Raw genomic sequence first — 16699 nt, forward strand, 5'->3', positions numbered from 1 at the left:
TATTTATTTATCTATTATTCTTATAAAATATATTAATATCAAAACACATTATTAACATTTCAAAATTCTGGCTGGATAATATAATTTGTATCATCACCAATTCTAATAACGACTGACGTTTATTACAATGACTTTGTCAAATGCGTTATTTAACACCGATTTCGAAATAGTAAATATTATAATGTTATTAATTATATTATATAAAACAATTAAGTTTAATTTATAAACGATATTTGTGAATTCTTAATTATAAGTGAATGTTACTATGGGAAAATATTTCAGCAAGCTTGGCCGACTTGATTTATTTTTACTAAGAAATTAAATTATGTCAGCTGGTCGGGAGGTAAGGACACACTTCAATTTAATAATGATTAATGCAACATAACAATAAATCTATCTATATCATAGTATATTTATATATCTATTACTATATAAGAACTAAAAGAAATAGGCCAACTTCACAATCTTGGTAAGCGTGACAACTGCGCTACACTACGAATGTCATACTACTTTACTAGCGTGGGTAATTAGTCTATCTTGACATGTAAATAATTAAATCCTTACATTATCTATATATGAATGGCAAAAAGAAAGATAAACAAACATTGGACATAAATATTCTCATGATTTATAATATAATAACATTCCACTGAACAGCTGATATCCACTTCACGAAGAAATTCCAAAATAATTGCAATATTTTTTACTGTTGCATAATGACCAATGCTATCATACCAATTTAAGGACAACTTTGTTTATTTTTCTTTACTTTCTGAAATTGGAAAAGGCTTTATCTACGTTTAATTCCGACGTTCGTTTAAGTCGATGAAAAAATAAAAAATGTACTCCTACCGCCTAACCTAAATTAGTTCTTTAATATTGTGTGTATTATTTTTGAAAACTGACAATTATTTGACCTATACCGTATATAAAAATTCTTATATATACTAAAAATAAACTATTTTCTACGTTGATTTAAAATAAATACAATAAAAACGACGAAAATATAAATAATCTATATATTTTTCGTGAAGAATATTATCGTTAATTTAAACTTTTATTTACAGGCTATTGCAAACAAAACAACTCAAAATGAAGATGTGAGTATTTTAAAATTCTATTTATTAAAATCACCAATTGATACTATTATGTCAAAACTCTACCAATATTTGAATGTGAATTAAATGGCTTAATACACTTTCCATTATAAATGGACGTATAGCCTATTCCATCACCAGAAAAAGAAACATCTTTGAAATTGATTTGACGAAGTATCATTGGTTGGACTATTCAATATACCTAAACCAAAATTTTTTTATAGATATATGAAAAAGCTATTTGAATCAGTATCCACTTCGTTTAAAGTTATTTATGATCGAAACTTGGAAGTAAATCCTACTAGTCCTACTAATGTTATAAATGCAAAAGTTTGTGAGTATGGATGTATGTATGTTTGTTACTCTTTTTTTACGAAAAAACTATTGAACGGATTTGGATGAAATTTCACAGTAAAAATGGTTATATATCGAAGAAACACATTGGCTTCAATTTGTAATGATATTATATAATTTGGTCATAATATAACAATACATATTATGTACCCGTGCAAAGTTGGGTCGCTTGTCTAAATATATATTTATTAAAAATGTTTGTATTGTAAGCCTAAGTTTTACTTAGTTCACCTTCTATTGGAGTAGGGTATTAGTTAATTGCAGAAGGACTTAACTGTTTATTTGTTTATATCTGTTAATCTTCACAATAAATTATTTCACTGGTAGAAATCTATAGAAATCCACAGAAATAGCTAAGCTAAGCTATTTATGTGGGTATAAATTAAATGAATGTAAAACATGTTCTTTATTAAAAATTTGCATCCACGTACAGACGGGGCATTTGCTAGCGACTTGAGATCTTTTTGAATGAAATACAATATGAAAATATGATTTAAATTTGGAATGTAACCAAATATTAGTGTAATTGTTTTATTCTATTTGCAAAGCTGAATACAAACGAATCTAAATTCATATCCATGTATTGTCCGCCTCGAAATATACACTCATTAAAATGACCATTGAAATTCAAATTTAGCCGAAACGCTGATTTACAAAGGCGTCACCTGTGTGACGGTCAAAGTGATTTATCTAGAAATTTCGAAACAATGAACTTAAATAGAAACAATACAGTGCGACACAACTTAGATGTAGCATCGGCTAATTCAATAAACAGCTCCCTATCGCGCCATTCGACGCTATTCGTCGCTATAGATTCTCGCGTCAGTTCAACCAGAGCAAGCAAGTGCACGTAAATCGACGTCTCAAATTGAAGAATATAATATTAGGTTATATGAAATTACAAGTTATTACGTTTGTGTAAAGATCATATTCAGAAATATTGATAATTTGGGATAGCGCAGTTAATTCGGATTTGATCGGTTTTACGAATTTTGCCGATGCTACATCTAAGTTGTGTCGTTGTATACCACTATTTCATATTCAACGTGATCAAAGGAAAATCGAAACTTTGACAAAATGTGCATTAAATGAAATGCTGAATTGTTCGATTGTTGAGCAAGGCGGAAGCCCTTTATGCGATTTTACGGTAAGGACACGTGAAGCTGATGTTCACGTGTTCAAATCCGGACAGTTGAAATTTCATGTGCTTAATTCATTTCGCGCGTGGTTAATAATGTGGTACTTAATTTATGTGTCGGACGATATACTACATTTGTAACCTAACTAAAGTAGTGCAATGGAATGATCTTCAAAAACTACTGTTTTTTTACTGTACCCAATAACTATTGTGTAACGTGTTGTGCAAAAAGTAAAGTAAAGTAAGTAAAGTAACAGTAAATTTTTTTACAACTGGGCTAAGGCCTCCTCTCCCATTAAGGAGAGGGTTTGGAACATATTCCACCACGCTGTTCCAATGTGGGTTGGTGGAATGCACATGTGGCAAAATTTCGATGAAATTAGACATATGCAGGTTTCTTCACGATATTTTGCTTCACCGTCAAGAACGAGATGACTTATAAACACAAATGAAGTAAATATATATAGTGGTGATTGCCTGGGTTTGAACCCGAAATCATCGGTTAAGATGCATGCGTTCTAACCACTAGGCCATCTCTGCTCCATGTGCTATAAAGTATTTTAAATAAAAAATTAAACTATATTTTTAAGAGGATCAGAGGCCTTGACCTAGGAGAGTAACATATTGCCTCTATATATATATATATATGTATATACTGTTTAATTCCAGGATGATGACATTACTTCCTTGCGCAATTTGGAATTTGAGGTGTCGGAATATTTGGTTAGAAGTGACAGTACGGCTTACCATGAACTCTATCCCGGCGTTGAGACGATAGATTACGATTTTGTCGCAGAGAGACAAAATCTTTATGCTACGAAGTAAATCAACATATTTCCCTTATATCACTAGCTTATTAATCTATATTTTAACCAATCACAGAGCAGATTAAAGAATATTATCCAATGACAATCACACTAAATAGTATGCAAAAAAGTCGCTTCCTACAGAGAAAGTTACTTTTTAGCAAAATTTAATCATACATAGGGACAGCCCTATGTATGCTTAAATATTTAAAACTACGAAACGGATTATGGTGCGTTTTTTTAATAGATAGAGTGATTCCAGAGAAAAGTTTTTGTATATATTTATTAAAGGTTTCTGTAGTATATTCAGTATCAGTATTCGTAAGTTAAATATATCTATACATACAATAAAATTGGAGTGTCTGTTTGTAATATTAAAATTGCCCTTTTTTTACTCAATGCATATGCATGTATTCACAGTACATATACCAAAATAACATTTTTTCAATTTTTGTCCGTCTGTCTGTCTGTTTGTTCAAGTTAATCCCTGGAACGGCTGGACAATTATGACTGGACTTTCACTGGCAGATAAATGATATAATAAGGAGTAACTTAGGCTACATTTTTTTTTTGTTAAATTCAAACGCGTACAAGGTCGCAGGCACGGTTACTCTATAATAATATCATAAAGTTTGTGAAATCGGTAATTGAGAACGGAAAAATGAATTATAATATTATGTCAGGTTTACATATACGGGTTCGAACAAAAGTGAATGACGCGGGTGTAACCGCAGCAGACCGGAAAAACCAGAGCAGCTAGTAAAATAAATCTCCTTTTTTATCAGTAATTCTTAGGAATAATAAATCTGACATAGTTTGTTAAAATTACATATTAATTGTTTTTAGCCTCGTCGAATCAACTGCACATTTAGTGAAAGGCTGTATCGGCGCTGGTATATTAGGGATTCATGAGGCTTATATGCATGGAGGGATATGGACCTCACTGGCAGTCACCGCCATCTTTGGATTCCTCATTTCGTATTGTATGTTAGTAAGTAAATTTAGAATTTTGAGACAGCTATAATAAATAATATATATTGGACGAAATCACATATATCTCTGATCCCAATGAAAGTGGTAGAGTACTTGTATTATGGAAAATCAAACGTAACGATTACCACAAACAGATAGATCCAAGACACCCAAGACTCTGCCGGGATCTCGGAGTGGCGTACCAATGAAAACTGGTGTACCCACTACTGACCACGATCGTCAAGCTATTTTCCTACTGGAAAATAACAAATTTCATAGAATTATTTGAAGTTAAATTATTATTTGGTAAATATATGTCATCCACAATGCAACATAACCATGTGTGTAAGCCTTAGCTGATATATTTGGTGGTTAAAATAATCAACAACAAAACAAGTTTAATGGTAAACTCTACTCAATAGTATGGCGAAGACTTTGCAAGTATGGTATTATTGCTCAAAACTGTCGTGATATATTTTCAGATGTTGGTAAAATCAGCCCAAAAAATGTATATGAGATTACGTGTACCAAGACTCTCGTATCCTGACTTAGCAGAAGTTGCTCTGGCTACGGGTCCATTGAAGCTGCGACGATTCAGCAAGGCCTTTAGGTGACAGATTTTAAACAAACCTGTTCTTCTTTTAATATTAGTGAACCAGGTCTTCAAATTTAATACCTGCACAAAATAGCATCAGATAGCTAGTTTCAGTTACCAAGTCCTATAGTAAGTTGGTAATTAGTAAAATGATGGATTTGACATTTTAAATCCTGTGATTGGAAGCGCTATTGGTAATATCAATATTCAGTAATGCGCCTCTAAATACTGATGGGTATTGCTATATTACACCAGTGGGATCAGTAAGCTCATCTAACTTATTACTTCAAAAAAATTGGTACCATTTAGTAATAATATAATAATGAGATCTCCAGGAAGGTTTACGACAACTTAGGTTCGATTCTTGCTAAAGTTTTCGAGTTGTATTCAGTTCCATACATATTGTTTGCGTTACTTATTTTTATTTATTAAATTAATAATTATTTCATTACTGAGTAAAGATATTATCCAAGGAAAATTAATATATTAATTCACAGAGTTTAGATAGGTAGGATAACAAATGATGATATATTTTATAGAATTATATAATAATAAATATTTGCAAATAACGACGACTTTGGCGCCGTAAATTTTTGAAACCATTTCTAACATCGCCAATACACCACCAATCATGGGATCTAAGACGTTATGTTCCTTGTGATTAGTTACACTGGCTCACTCACCCTTCAAACCGGAACACAACAATACCAAGGACTGTTGTTTGGCGGTTGTATTGCTGCTTGGCTGTAGAATATATTATGAGTGGATGTTAATTCTCAAACAAAGTCACAAAGCCCTACCAAATAATATATCAAAATTTGTTTTTATTTTCCTGTTTTTGCCGGTTTCTTCTCTTGTTAATAAGTTTAGATAACAGCCTGCAGATACCTCATCTAGTTAATAGCCCATCACTATCTGTACAATCTATTTTTGTAGACTCACGAGCTATACTATTAAATAAACCATTAATATTCATAATATTATCGAGTATAATTATTAAATGTCAGCGCTGGGTGATTTTCAATTAAGTATAATACGACACAACTTGGATGTAGCATCGGCAAAATTCGTAAAACTGATCTCATCCGAATTAAGTACGCTATCCCAAATTATCAATATATTTTTCTTATGTGAATATGATCTTTGCACATACATAATAACTTTTAATATCACATGACCTAATATATTCGTCAATTTGACACGTCGATTTACACGCACTTACTTTCTCGGGTTGAACTGACGCGAGAATCTATAGCGACGAATAGCGTCGAATGTCGCGATAGGGAGCTATTTCTATTCGTTGTGTAAATCGGCACCAATGGGTTTTATTGAATTTGCCGATGCTACATGTGAGTTGTGTCGTACTATACAATATTTATCAGCCGGCGCCGAAAACGGTAGGCTTTCCGAAACGTTTGAGTGTGCTTCGGTAAATAATGTAATTTAAAAGTGATTAAATTATAAGGCATAATTATAAGTTGCCGTAGTTTTAATTTTTTTTTTATTTCAGATATCTCATTGACATATTTTTATTTTTGGAATTCAATGGAACATGCTGTATTTTCGATATAATTATGGCGAGGACGTTAAAAGGGGTTCATATTTATTATTATTATTATTATTGAATAGTGATTATATTATGATTATAGAATTACTTTTTATTATATTTTTTACTTTTTATTGACTGCCTCGCTTCTCTATTGACTCGTTATAAGGTCGTCTTGAGGTCCTGGGTTCAAATCCCATGTTGGAACAATTTAAATTATTATTATTGCATCGTTAGGCAACCCGGAATACAGAATTAGGAGATTTGTACAGATCCATGCCTTGGAAAGCACGTAAAACAGTTGGTCTGGTTTGTCTGGTCACGTCAAATTTGTCATGATATCGTATTATGCGAATAGACCTGTGTTTAAACACATATGTATGCTTTAATATATCCTGGCCAGGAATCAATTACGACGACATTATTATATATAATTTATTTTATGAAAAAAAAAAGTTTAAAATATATTAATTATAGTTAGTAATCTAATGTCATCTAATTTTTAATTTTTATATTTAAAAACTATTTTTCATAAATTTTAAGGTACTGGAAGCGGCATCTAGTATTAAAATTTCAATAAGTATCTATATATTAATAGTGACTCTTCCATTGATAGCGATGAGCCTGATTCGAAGTTTAAAATATTTGGCGCCATTTTCTCTCGCAGCTGATCTGATTACAGGTAAATATATACTGTATTTTTTTTATTTTATTTAAATATTATATTAATTTATTAATTCTACCAATATTGTTATGGGTGTTATTTACTCTGGAATAGTACTGTTAGAAATACGTCTTTATGTTAAAACATTTATTTTATAATTAAATATTTAATAAACTCATATTTTGTTAGTGTATCCGATTTCATAAAAGTGTAATCGATTTTGGAACGTCATTCGTGTGGCTGAAAATAATACAATATGTTTTCCCGCGCAAACGGATTATTAAAAAAAAAAAACAAAAGAGAGTCGCCCATGGAACAACAATTGGAAATTTTTGTTTATTTGATTTTTAACTTCAGGACAATAATATTTTTTAAAAATAAAACAAATAATAAATAAATTTTCATTCTAGTGGTGTATTCTGTACAAATGTATAGTCGGGGTAAGAAAAGGTTCGTCACCTTAAGGTCTATTTTCGTGTGCTCAATATGAGCGATAATCAGCTTTACCGATCGAGAATGACATATGGCGTCGCAATGATTCGACGTTTAGATTCAAAAGGTACTAAGAGTTTAAGACTTGATAAAGGAATTAATTTGAAAACTGACGAAGATTTTCTTATTCTCACTGTACCTTAAACCTGAAACCACTTCGACCTCTTACTTGGAGAATGAAGAATTTATTTGAGCGCCTCAGTGTAGATATTGGTGAAACTAAAGCACATACATTTAACGAAACATAGACCAAACTAACGTAGTTCTACACAATTACAATAGATGGCGTTACTTGAATGTCGACAATAATATAAATAATACGAGTTAATTTTAGCTACATATACAGTTTTTGCTAAATACACAAAAAATTGATTGCGTTTAGTTTTGTTGTCTTTTTTTCTTTTTAGCGTAAAACAATATACAAAAAAGGTTTTACTATATTGTATTTATAATTTTATATAAATATGAAATGATACTGAGTAAGTGGGATTTTATTATAATTTACTGAACTAAATATGTAATTATAAAGGATGTAGTCGTCGAGCAAAGACTCAATAAACTTTATTTCAAATAACGATGCTTTTGACATATTCCACCATGCTGCTCCAATGTGGGTTGGTGGATTATATAAGTGACGTCACAGTATAAGTAGAAATTGTTATTCATTGTTATAATATTAAAGACTGTAATTAATGATCTATACTAATGTTATAAATGTGAAAGTAACTCTGTCTGTCTGTCTGTCTGTCTGTCTGTCTGTTGCTCTTTCACGACCAAACCAATGAAATGAACTTGATGAAATTTACTATGGAGCATACTGGAACTCCAAGAAAGACATAGGCTACGTTTCTTGCCTAACACACGAAAATCAACTAAAACGCGAGCTTTCACTTGGTGGTAGGGATTTGTGCAAGCCTGTCTGGGTAGGTACCACCCACTCATCAGTTATTCTAACACCAAATAACAGTTCTCAGTATTGTTGTACGGTTTCAAGGGTGAGTCAGCCAGTGTAACTACAGGCACAAGGGACATAACATCTTAGTTCCCAAAGTTGGTGGCACATTGACGATGTAAGGAATCGTTAATATTTCTTACAGCGTCATTGTCTATGGGTGATGGTGACCACTTACCATCAGGTGGCCCATCTGCTCGTCCGTCAAACCATAAAAAAAAACAAAACCGCGTGCAACAACTAGATAGATAGATAGATAAAAACTTTATTGCACTCAATATCATATAAAATAACAGTACATATAAAATGGTTAATTACAGAGAATTGAAGGCAAGGGCGGCCTTATCACTAAAAGCGATCTCTTACAGGCAACCCAACAGATGAGGACAACATATTTTGTAAAGAGAGTAGTGCATAACTAGTTTACTATGTAATGTCAACTTTCAGGATTATGCGTCGCAACGACAATGTACTACAGCATAACGCTCTGGTCGGATTTGAGCGATCGTCCCGCGTGGAAGAACATAAATGGATTCTTTTATATGCTCGGTGTTTGCATGTACAGTATGAACGGCATCGGTGTAGTTCTACCAATTGAAAATAACATGCGACGACCTCAGTACTTCAATACTGTATTACAATTTGGTAAGAAATATTAGGATGGTTGAATGTTTTGGTACGAAGTTCTCTACGCGGAGTACAGTTGACCTGGTCAACTACCCCTTGGGTTATTCTTGTCTCCCACTCCCAACATAACCGTTAAAATTAAATTATTATATTAGTAATATCTTAATTAGATTGAGGCATTGCTCATTTGCTACTACCCAAAGTGAAACGGTGTTTTTTAGAGTAGCAGGTGTAGCCGGTAGTATGTTATATAAAAACATACTACCGGCTACACCTGCTTCGCATGGGTGCAATACTTATACTAAATAAACTACCGAATTTCTTTATAATTTTGATGTGTACCATAATTTTGTACATTATTTTGATCTTTCTCGTAGGCTGGCGTAACCCTACGTTTGCAATGTAAGCGTAAAGAAGTCTATGTAATGATGATGATGATAATGAAACACTTAACTCTGAGAACAGTGAAAATTTCATTAAAATCGGTCCAGAGTTTCAGTGCTATAGGTAAATTACTCGTAAGAAAATATAGGTTGTATAGTTATTATTATTATTAATTTTGAAATCGATTTAATTTTTTTATAAATTATTTTTATTTCTTAATAGACGTTCTAATATTTAAAATTTAATGCCCTTTAGTTTATGATTATGTGAAAACATTTCAGGTATGCCCATCGTAGTATCTTTCGTTATGATAATAGGATTCTTTGGTTATTGGGCTTGGGGGGAGGACTGCCGATCCCCATTTACGATACATATGCCTTCATATTTGTAAGTATTTGAATATTAATACTGTAGCTAATTTTTTTTAAACTCCAAAAAATAGTAGCTTTAGTTTTTCAGTTCAGTTTTTATTAAACGTTTCAGTTCATAAAATATTATGTAAGTTTTATTTAAAAAATACGCATGAAGAACTACAAGATTGAGAGTAAGCAATGTTTACTCAAATGCCTTAGTGATACATAGAGTCTAGGGCTCTATGCATCACTGAGCCTGAAAATGTTTTGAGCTTTTGTGCTGAAAATGCAATCCTGTTGGATTGCCATTCCATCGCTTTATCAGTTGGACACAATTGTGGATCATAACATCCTAAATTGAATGGTAATTGTTATAAATCTCCACCATGAGTGGAATTAGACAGGATGATTATTTATGTAAATTCGTCTATGGGAAAAACAAGCTATTTGTAAAATTATCCAAACGGTCAGTCATTTGCCTTAAAATTATGAAGGGTACATTTTCTTTCTAGTTATTTCTAGAACTTTCTTTTTTTAATATACTGTGATGCCTGATTATATCCTGAGAATGTATATAGAAAATAATACATCATACGTGTAATAAGTATTTACAATTTATTAACATAAGAACTAATAACATTAAATGCTTAAATATATAAAAATATCAACTAAAACTAGTTACTGTATGTATCTTGACCGCGTGGAATGGTGGCAAGAATGCTGGCAGCATTTCCCCGTTGAAACGCAATTCTGATCCTCTGGGCAAAAAACGAACCAGCCCTCCTGTCACCAGTGGATGTGTCGAGGTGTTATACTTTTGATGAAGCTTTTTGCCACTACTGTAAGGGCCAAACGTTTCGACAGCAAATGGAACAAAAAGTAATTTGATATAATACACGAATATTTAGTTCTTTTTTTTGGCCTCAGCTTTTTTCAAATTAAGCACATGAATATTCAGTGGTGCTTGTCTGGGTTTGAACCCACAATCATCGTTTCTAACCGCTGGGACATCTCGGCTCTTAATACCGCGCGAGTTCTGTATATAAAAGTCTTATATTTTCAGATCGCTTCTTATAATGCAGGGGTTACTGACGATAACCCTCGGGGTAACGTTTGCTGTACACTTCTGGGTGCCCTTTCGAATCGTTTGGCATTACGTCGGAAGAAAACATGACACGTAAGTTATGACCTATGGTCTTAATGGAGTTTTTTTTATGCTATTGGTTGGCGGACGAGTATATGGGCCACCTGATGGTAAGTAGTCACCACCAACACCATTCCTTTCATCGCTAATACGCTATCAACCTTGGCAACTAAGATGTTATGCCCCTTGTGCTTGTAGTTACACCGGCTCAATCACCTTTCACACCAGAACACAAACCAAGTACTGTTGTTTGGCGGTATAATATCTGATAAGTGTGTGGTACCTACCCAGACGAGTTAAGACAAAGCAACCCAGATGGGCTACCACCAATTATCATATATCTAAGTTCGAATATCATATGGGACGCTAAGGTTCAACTAGCTCTGGTTTTCTGGAGGAAATGGAATAGTTTAAGCTCTTACTGGTGAACGATATATCTGAGGTTATTTAGATGGTTGTTCTTTGTAAAGTTTGTCTTTTTATCAATGAAATTTTACGTAGAATTTGACGATACAAAAGTGCTTGTAAAAGTCTACTTGGATTAAGTATATTTTGATTTTACAGACGTCGTGGATTGTGGGAGCGCCTGTATCGAGCCCTTCACGTGATGGTGATAGCATGTTTGTCGATCGCTCTGCCCAATATTGTTACATGGATGAGTTTCGTAAGTATAGTATAATACTAAGATAAATCTTCCCCGTTAATTTAGTACATAATGGTGACCGCACAAAATCCCAAATGAAGAAGTAAAATCTTCGTCGAATAGACTTAGTAATGTCTAAGCCGAGATTGATGACTTTCATCGATAATACATGAGACAAAAATATAATATATAAATAAAATATTTTATGTAGACAAACTAGTTTGCATCCTCGTCTTCGCTTGCGTTTTACTGGTTGGACGTCAGCTTTTGGTAAAAGATATGAATTCTATGTCCTTCCTCAAAGTTCAAGCTTACTGCATAACGAAATCCATCAAATTTGGTTCAATAATTAAAAGAGTATTACTCCAGTGAACCTATCTTCAACTGTAGAACTGGTAACTAGTGTGCTTGTTTACGATGTATTTTTATGGCCTTTGTAGGCGGCCAACCAAATGGGCCACTTGGTGGTAAGTGGAGCATTCCTACCATGGGCACCGAGATGTTATATCTCATGTACCAGTCGATACACTGGCTCACTCACCATAAAACTGTAAAAGAATAATTCTAAGCATTGTTGCTTAACGCTAGAATAAATAATCAATTAGAACTATATGAATTGTATCTGTCTACGTTATAGCTCGGTAACTTCTTCACGGCGGTCATGGTATTCATATTCCCAGCGCTAATAGAGATACTAATCACATGGAAAGAACCGACAAAACATCTGTTGAGGTAACTAGAGTTTAAAACTAACTAATGTTTAACTATCGTTATGAACACATCATCTTAAAAATATATATTTTTCTTACATACCTATATTTTGTTTGGTTAGACACTGGTCTCTCTTTCTATCATCACTGATTTGATATTTGAAAGAAAAAGACGCAGAATTATTTGTCAAATCACCCCAAAAACGTTATTTATATATAGCTATAAACTTCGCTAAATCCGTTATAGCATGAACCTTAATTACCGTACAATGTCATTAAAAATAAAAATAAAAACTCAGTTTAAAAATAAACTTTATTCGAGTAGGCTTTTACAAGCAATTTTGAATCGTCATTTTACAATCAAGTGAAGCTACCACCGGTTCGGAAAGTAGATTCTACCGAGATGAACCGGCAAGAAACACAGTATTTACTCTTTTTTAACATTTAAAAATACAAAGTCATTTTAGATAAATACAATTATTTAAATTAATACAACCTGCTTGGAAGTCAACAGGTATTAACTCCACGCTTTTTTAATGTGCTTTTTCTACCAATGTTATAATATAATATTAGTTGTTTGTATTAAATATTTTAGTGAAACGTAACTTGTTGTCAAACGCAGCTTCGTTCGCATTTTAAGGGTTGGTCAAATCAAACCGAAGTACTCTTTATTTTACACCAATGTACACACAGTTTAGTCACAAGTGGGGATTACAAAGCAGAGATAAACATATATATACAAATTCATACACAATTGTACGTAAAACAATATATATTATATTAGTATATTGTTTGTACATTACATAAATATAAAATTCAAGTGCAAGATACAGAACACACCGTGTTACTATTGCATTTATAATATTAGTACAATGATATTCTAATAAACAGATATGTTATATCCATACTTAACAATAGAAAAAAGCGTGCCGCGCCGGGGACCGTTTATTTTAGTTTATTTTTACAATTCGTTAAAAGTAAAAAGGATAGCTTGATAAAAACAATAAGTAAAAGGGATAACTAGATGTTTTAATTACGCAAATCGTATTACTACTTAATTATGATGTATTATAACGTATTACTACGTAAAACGACTAAAGGCAAACGTCCCAATTAGGACGTTTTCTAGTCTTCACTTTTTGCGCGTTAATAACATATCTGTTTACTACAACATCATTGTATTAGTATATATTTTATATTATGATTCTATTTTTGGTATCTATTTTTCTCTTATCTATTTTCGTTGTTGCAGATGGTCCTTGTTAAAGAATATAAGCCTTATAGTTTTGGGGGGAATTGTATCTGGAGGAGGCTGGGTTTTGTTCACATAAATAATGTGATAGATATATATTGTTAATAAATTACATTGTAAACAAAATTGTCATTATTTTATTATACCTAAATGTTTCATTGATTAGCGACAAGAGTGCTTGTTAAAGTTTAGAAACTAAGTTGCCTGGTTTTCTGGATAATTTGTGAACAGAAGAAAAGATGATAAATCTATATGATATAAAATATGAAGAACAACTTTGTAAATCTGCATGTTTCAGACGAAACTCTGCTAAATGTTCTTTCTCCTCAAAGCGGTACCTGATCGGGAGAATTCGTCCATATTGGAACATTTCAGATTTGATTAGTGAACGAGAACACAAAGCAGAACTTCGTGATTTTGAATAGTCTATTTAATTTGTTAATATAATGATTACTACGTCCATTATTGTAAAAACATAATACTAAACCACAGGCGAATTCTTCTCAATAAATAAGGCAGTATCGTAACGTAATATGCAAAAACTATAAATAATAGATTGACAAATGGAAGACAGCTTATAGATTAGAGAAGTCCTCAGGACATTTACGAGTAGTTACTTTATAGTACCAGAAAACTGGATTGTAACCAATTGCGGCTTCAAATAGGTCCAAATTAATCTTATGTTCAGAGGTGAAGAAAAACGACGTTTCTTTCTCTGACAAATCTATGTATCGCTTATTACAGATCAACCAAGCCCTCTGCTTTTAGAGGCCTCTGCCCAGTATTGGGACATAGTAAGAGGCCGTTACTTTATTAAATATCTTACGTTAGTGTAACAATGTCTTATCTTAAGTGACTCTCGAGAACATTTATCAAACTCGGAAAACACTTAAACATAAGTACTACAAGGAATTTTAACTTGTTTTCTGTGTAATAATATCTTCAAAATTAATAAATAATACGACAGGTTTCTTTTTGGGGGTAAGGCGGTCTTCATGCCTATTGAATTCGGTTTAGTAGTTAAGTTAACTGTGAAAGCATAACTGAGTTCCTCTCCAATTTATAATATAAGTGAAGATGATTAGATTCAATTCTTTTCAATTTTCTTTTTAATATTGGTAAAGGAAAACTGACTTTGTGTGTTCATTTTTTTTGGAACAGTAGATGGAACTGGCAGAAATCGACCTCTTTCTCTCTTTTAATAAATCAATATAATTTTACATAATACATATTGAATACGTAATACATTAGCGAGTTTGGGCACGATTATTATTACTTACAGTACGTCTACGGGCAGCTGAATATTTACCTCCAGGCAGTGGCGACTTTACCAATAAGCTAAGTAGGCTGGAGCATAAGGCGGCAGATTTAGCCCATTTTTTTATCTTACAGAAATAATTATAATTATATGTAATACACATAACGTCCGTAATGCGTATACTCGTCATTACATAGCGGGTTGCAAAAATTATCTAGTAACTATAATAACGGAAAAACGCCGATTTCAGAATAAATGTAATTAATAGGATTGGGAACTAAACTAACGTATTGAATTAAAAAAAAAATCAGTAAGGGCGGCAAAAATTTAATAGCCTACTAGCGGCAAATTTATAAATCTGCCACTGCCTCCAGGTGTCATTATCAAGTCCACGAAATAAAAAATATGTGCATTTTTTATGGTATAAATTGGCAGACGAGCATATGAACCACCTGATGGTAAGTGGTCACCATCATCCATAGACAATGACGATCTAAGAAATATTAACTATTCCTTACATCGTCAATGTGTCACCAACCTTGGGAACTAAGATGTTATGTCCTTTGTGCCTGTATTTACACTGGCTCACTCACCCTTCAAACCGGGACACAACAATACTGAGTACTGTTATTTGGCGCTAGAATAACTGATGAGTGGGTGGTACCCAGACGGGCTTGCACAAAGCCCTACTACCAAGTAAAATATATTTTAAAGATTTTTAAATAATTAACTATTTGCATTTTTTATATATAACATTTTTTTAAATTATTATATAATGTAATTGGATATCTACCACTATACATTACATCGCTTTCTAATGCACTATAATACTGACTTAAAATAAAAATGCATTTACAGAATGATTTATGCAGTAATTACATAATATACGTGAAATTATGATATTCTAAATACGTATATAAAGGTATGAATTACAATTTAGCCATGAAGCGGAACAACTACCATGTTAAACATATTTTTAGGGTTCCGTAGTCTACTAGGAACCCTTATAGTTTCGACATGTCTGTCGTGGGTCGTTCTCCGCCGTTTCTGCACCGATTGCCATGAAAATTGGTGGATAGATGTATACTGATGAAAAATAATACCCTCCGAAACAGCGAAAAGTTAATTCAAACAAATAATTCGACTTACTACATCGAGTGGGGTATCGTTAAAGAGGTATCTTTAAATACAACAAAAATTGCCTTGGAACCATGTGGATCAAACCCCCAGTCTCGAGATATACTAATACGAAGTTAAAATTAGAGCATCGCCCCCTCCTATGTTTTAAAATACTATTGCAATAATTGTGAACAAAAATGTGCTGTATACCTCCAAGTAAGTACTTTCAAAGAAAACTATAGCGGACTCTGGCTTTGGCTTGGCTAGCGTGGCTGGCTTGTTTCGACTCGGCTCGGCTTTGCCTATAGCGTGACGTTACACTTATAATTTGCCCATATAGACCGTTTCCTGTGAGTGAAGTAGACTTTAGCAAACCAGGAATTGTTATCAAATCTATATTAATTTTCGTTCAATTGTAAAATAGTGATGACTAGCTGTGCCCACGACGTTGTACGCGTTTGAATTTGACAAAAAAAATATTATTGTAGCTTAAACTATCGGTCCAGCCCTTTCAGAGACTAGCCGGAACAAACAGACAGACAGACAGACAAAAAATTGTTTTGTTTATTATTTTTGTAACTGCACCGTATACA

The 16699-nt window shown here is 32.8% G+C and overlaps 1 protein-coding gene across 1 annotated transcript; it reads left to right on the top strand.

The window, feature by feature from the left end:
- The first annotated feature begins 325 nt into the window (after nucleotides 1-325).
- On the top strand, nucleotides 326-13808 carry LOC124540662 (proton-coupled amino acid transporter-like protein pathetic). The gene is made up of 12 exons (XM_047118329.1): nucleotides 326-343; nucleotides 3259-3410; nucleotides 4242-4386; nucleotides 4850-4977; nucleotides 6473-6557; nucleotides 7052-7190; nucleotides 9064-9261; nucleotides 9909-10014; nucleotides 11044-11157; nucleotides 11689-11788; nucleotides 12405-12499; nucleotides 13730-13808. The coding sequence occupies exons 1-12, from the start codon at nucleotides 326-328 to the stop codon at nucleotides 13806-13808; spliced, it is 1359 nt and encodes a 452-aa protein (XP_046974285.1).
- Nucleotides 13809-16699: the final 2891 nt, after the last annotated feature.

The sequence above is a fragment of the Vanessa cardui genome, chromosome 26 (assembly GCF_905220365.1).
Source record: "Vanessa cardui chromosome 26, ilVanCard2.1, whole genome shotgun sequence".
Taxonomy (NCBI): domain Eukaryota; kingdom Metazoa; phylum Arthropoda; class Insecta; order Lepidoptera; family Nymphalidae; genus Vanessa; species Vanessa cardui.

Coding starts and splice junctions, on each gene's coding strand:
- LOC124540662 (XM_047118329.1), top strand. Junction 4,978..6,472: donor CGATTCAGCAAGGCCTTTAG/GTGACAGATTTT, acceptor TTTTTATTTCAG/ATATCTCATTGACATATTTT. Junction 9,262..9,908: donor CAATACTGTATTACAATTTG/GTAAGAAATATT, acceptor AAAACATTTCAG/GTATGCCCATCGTAGTATCT.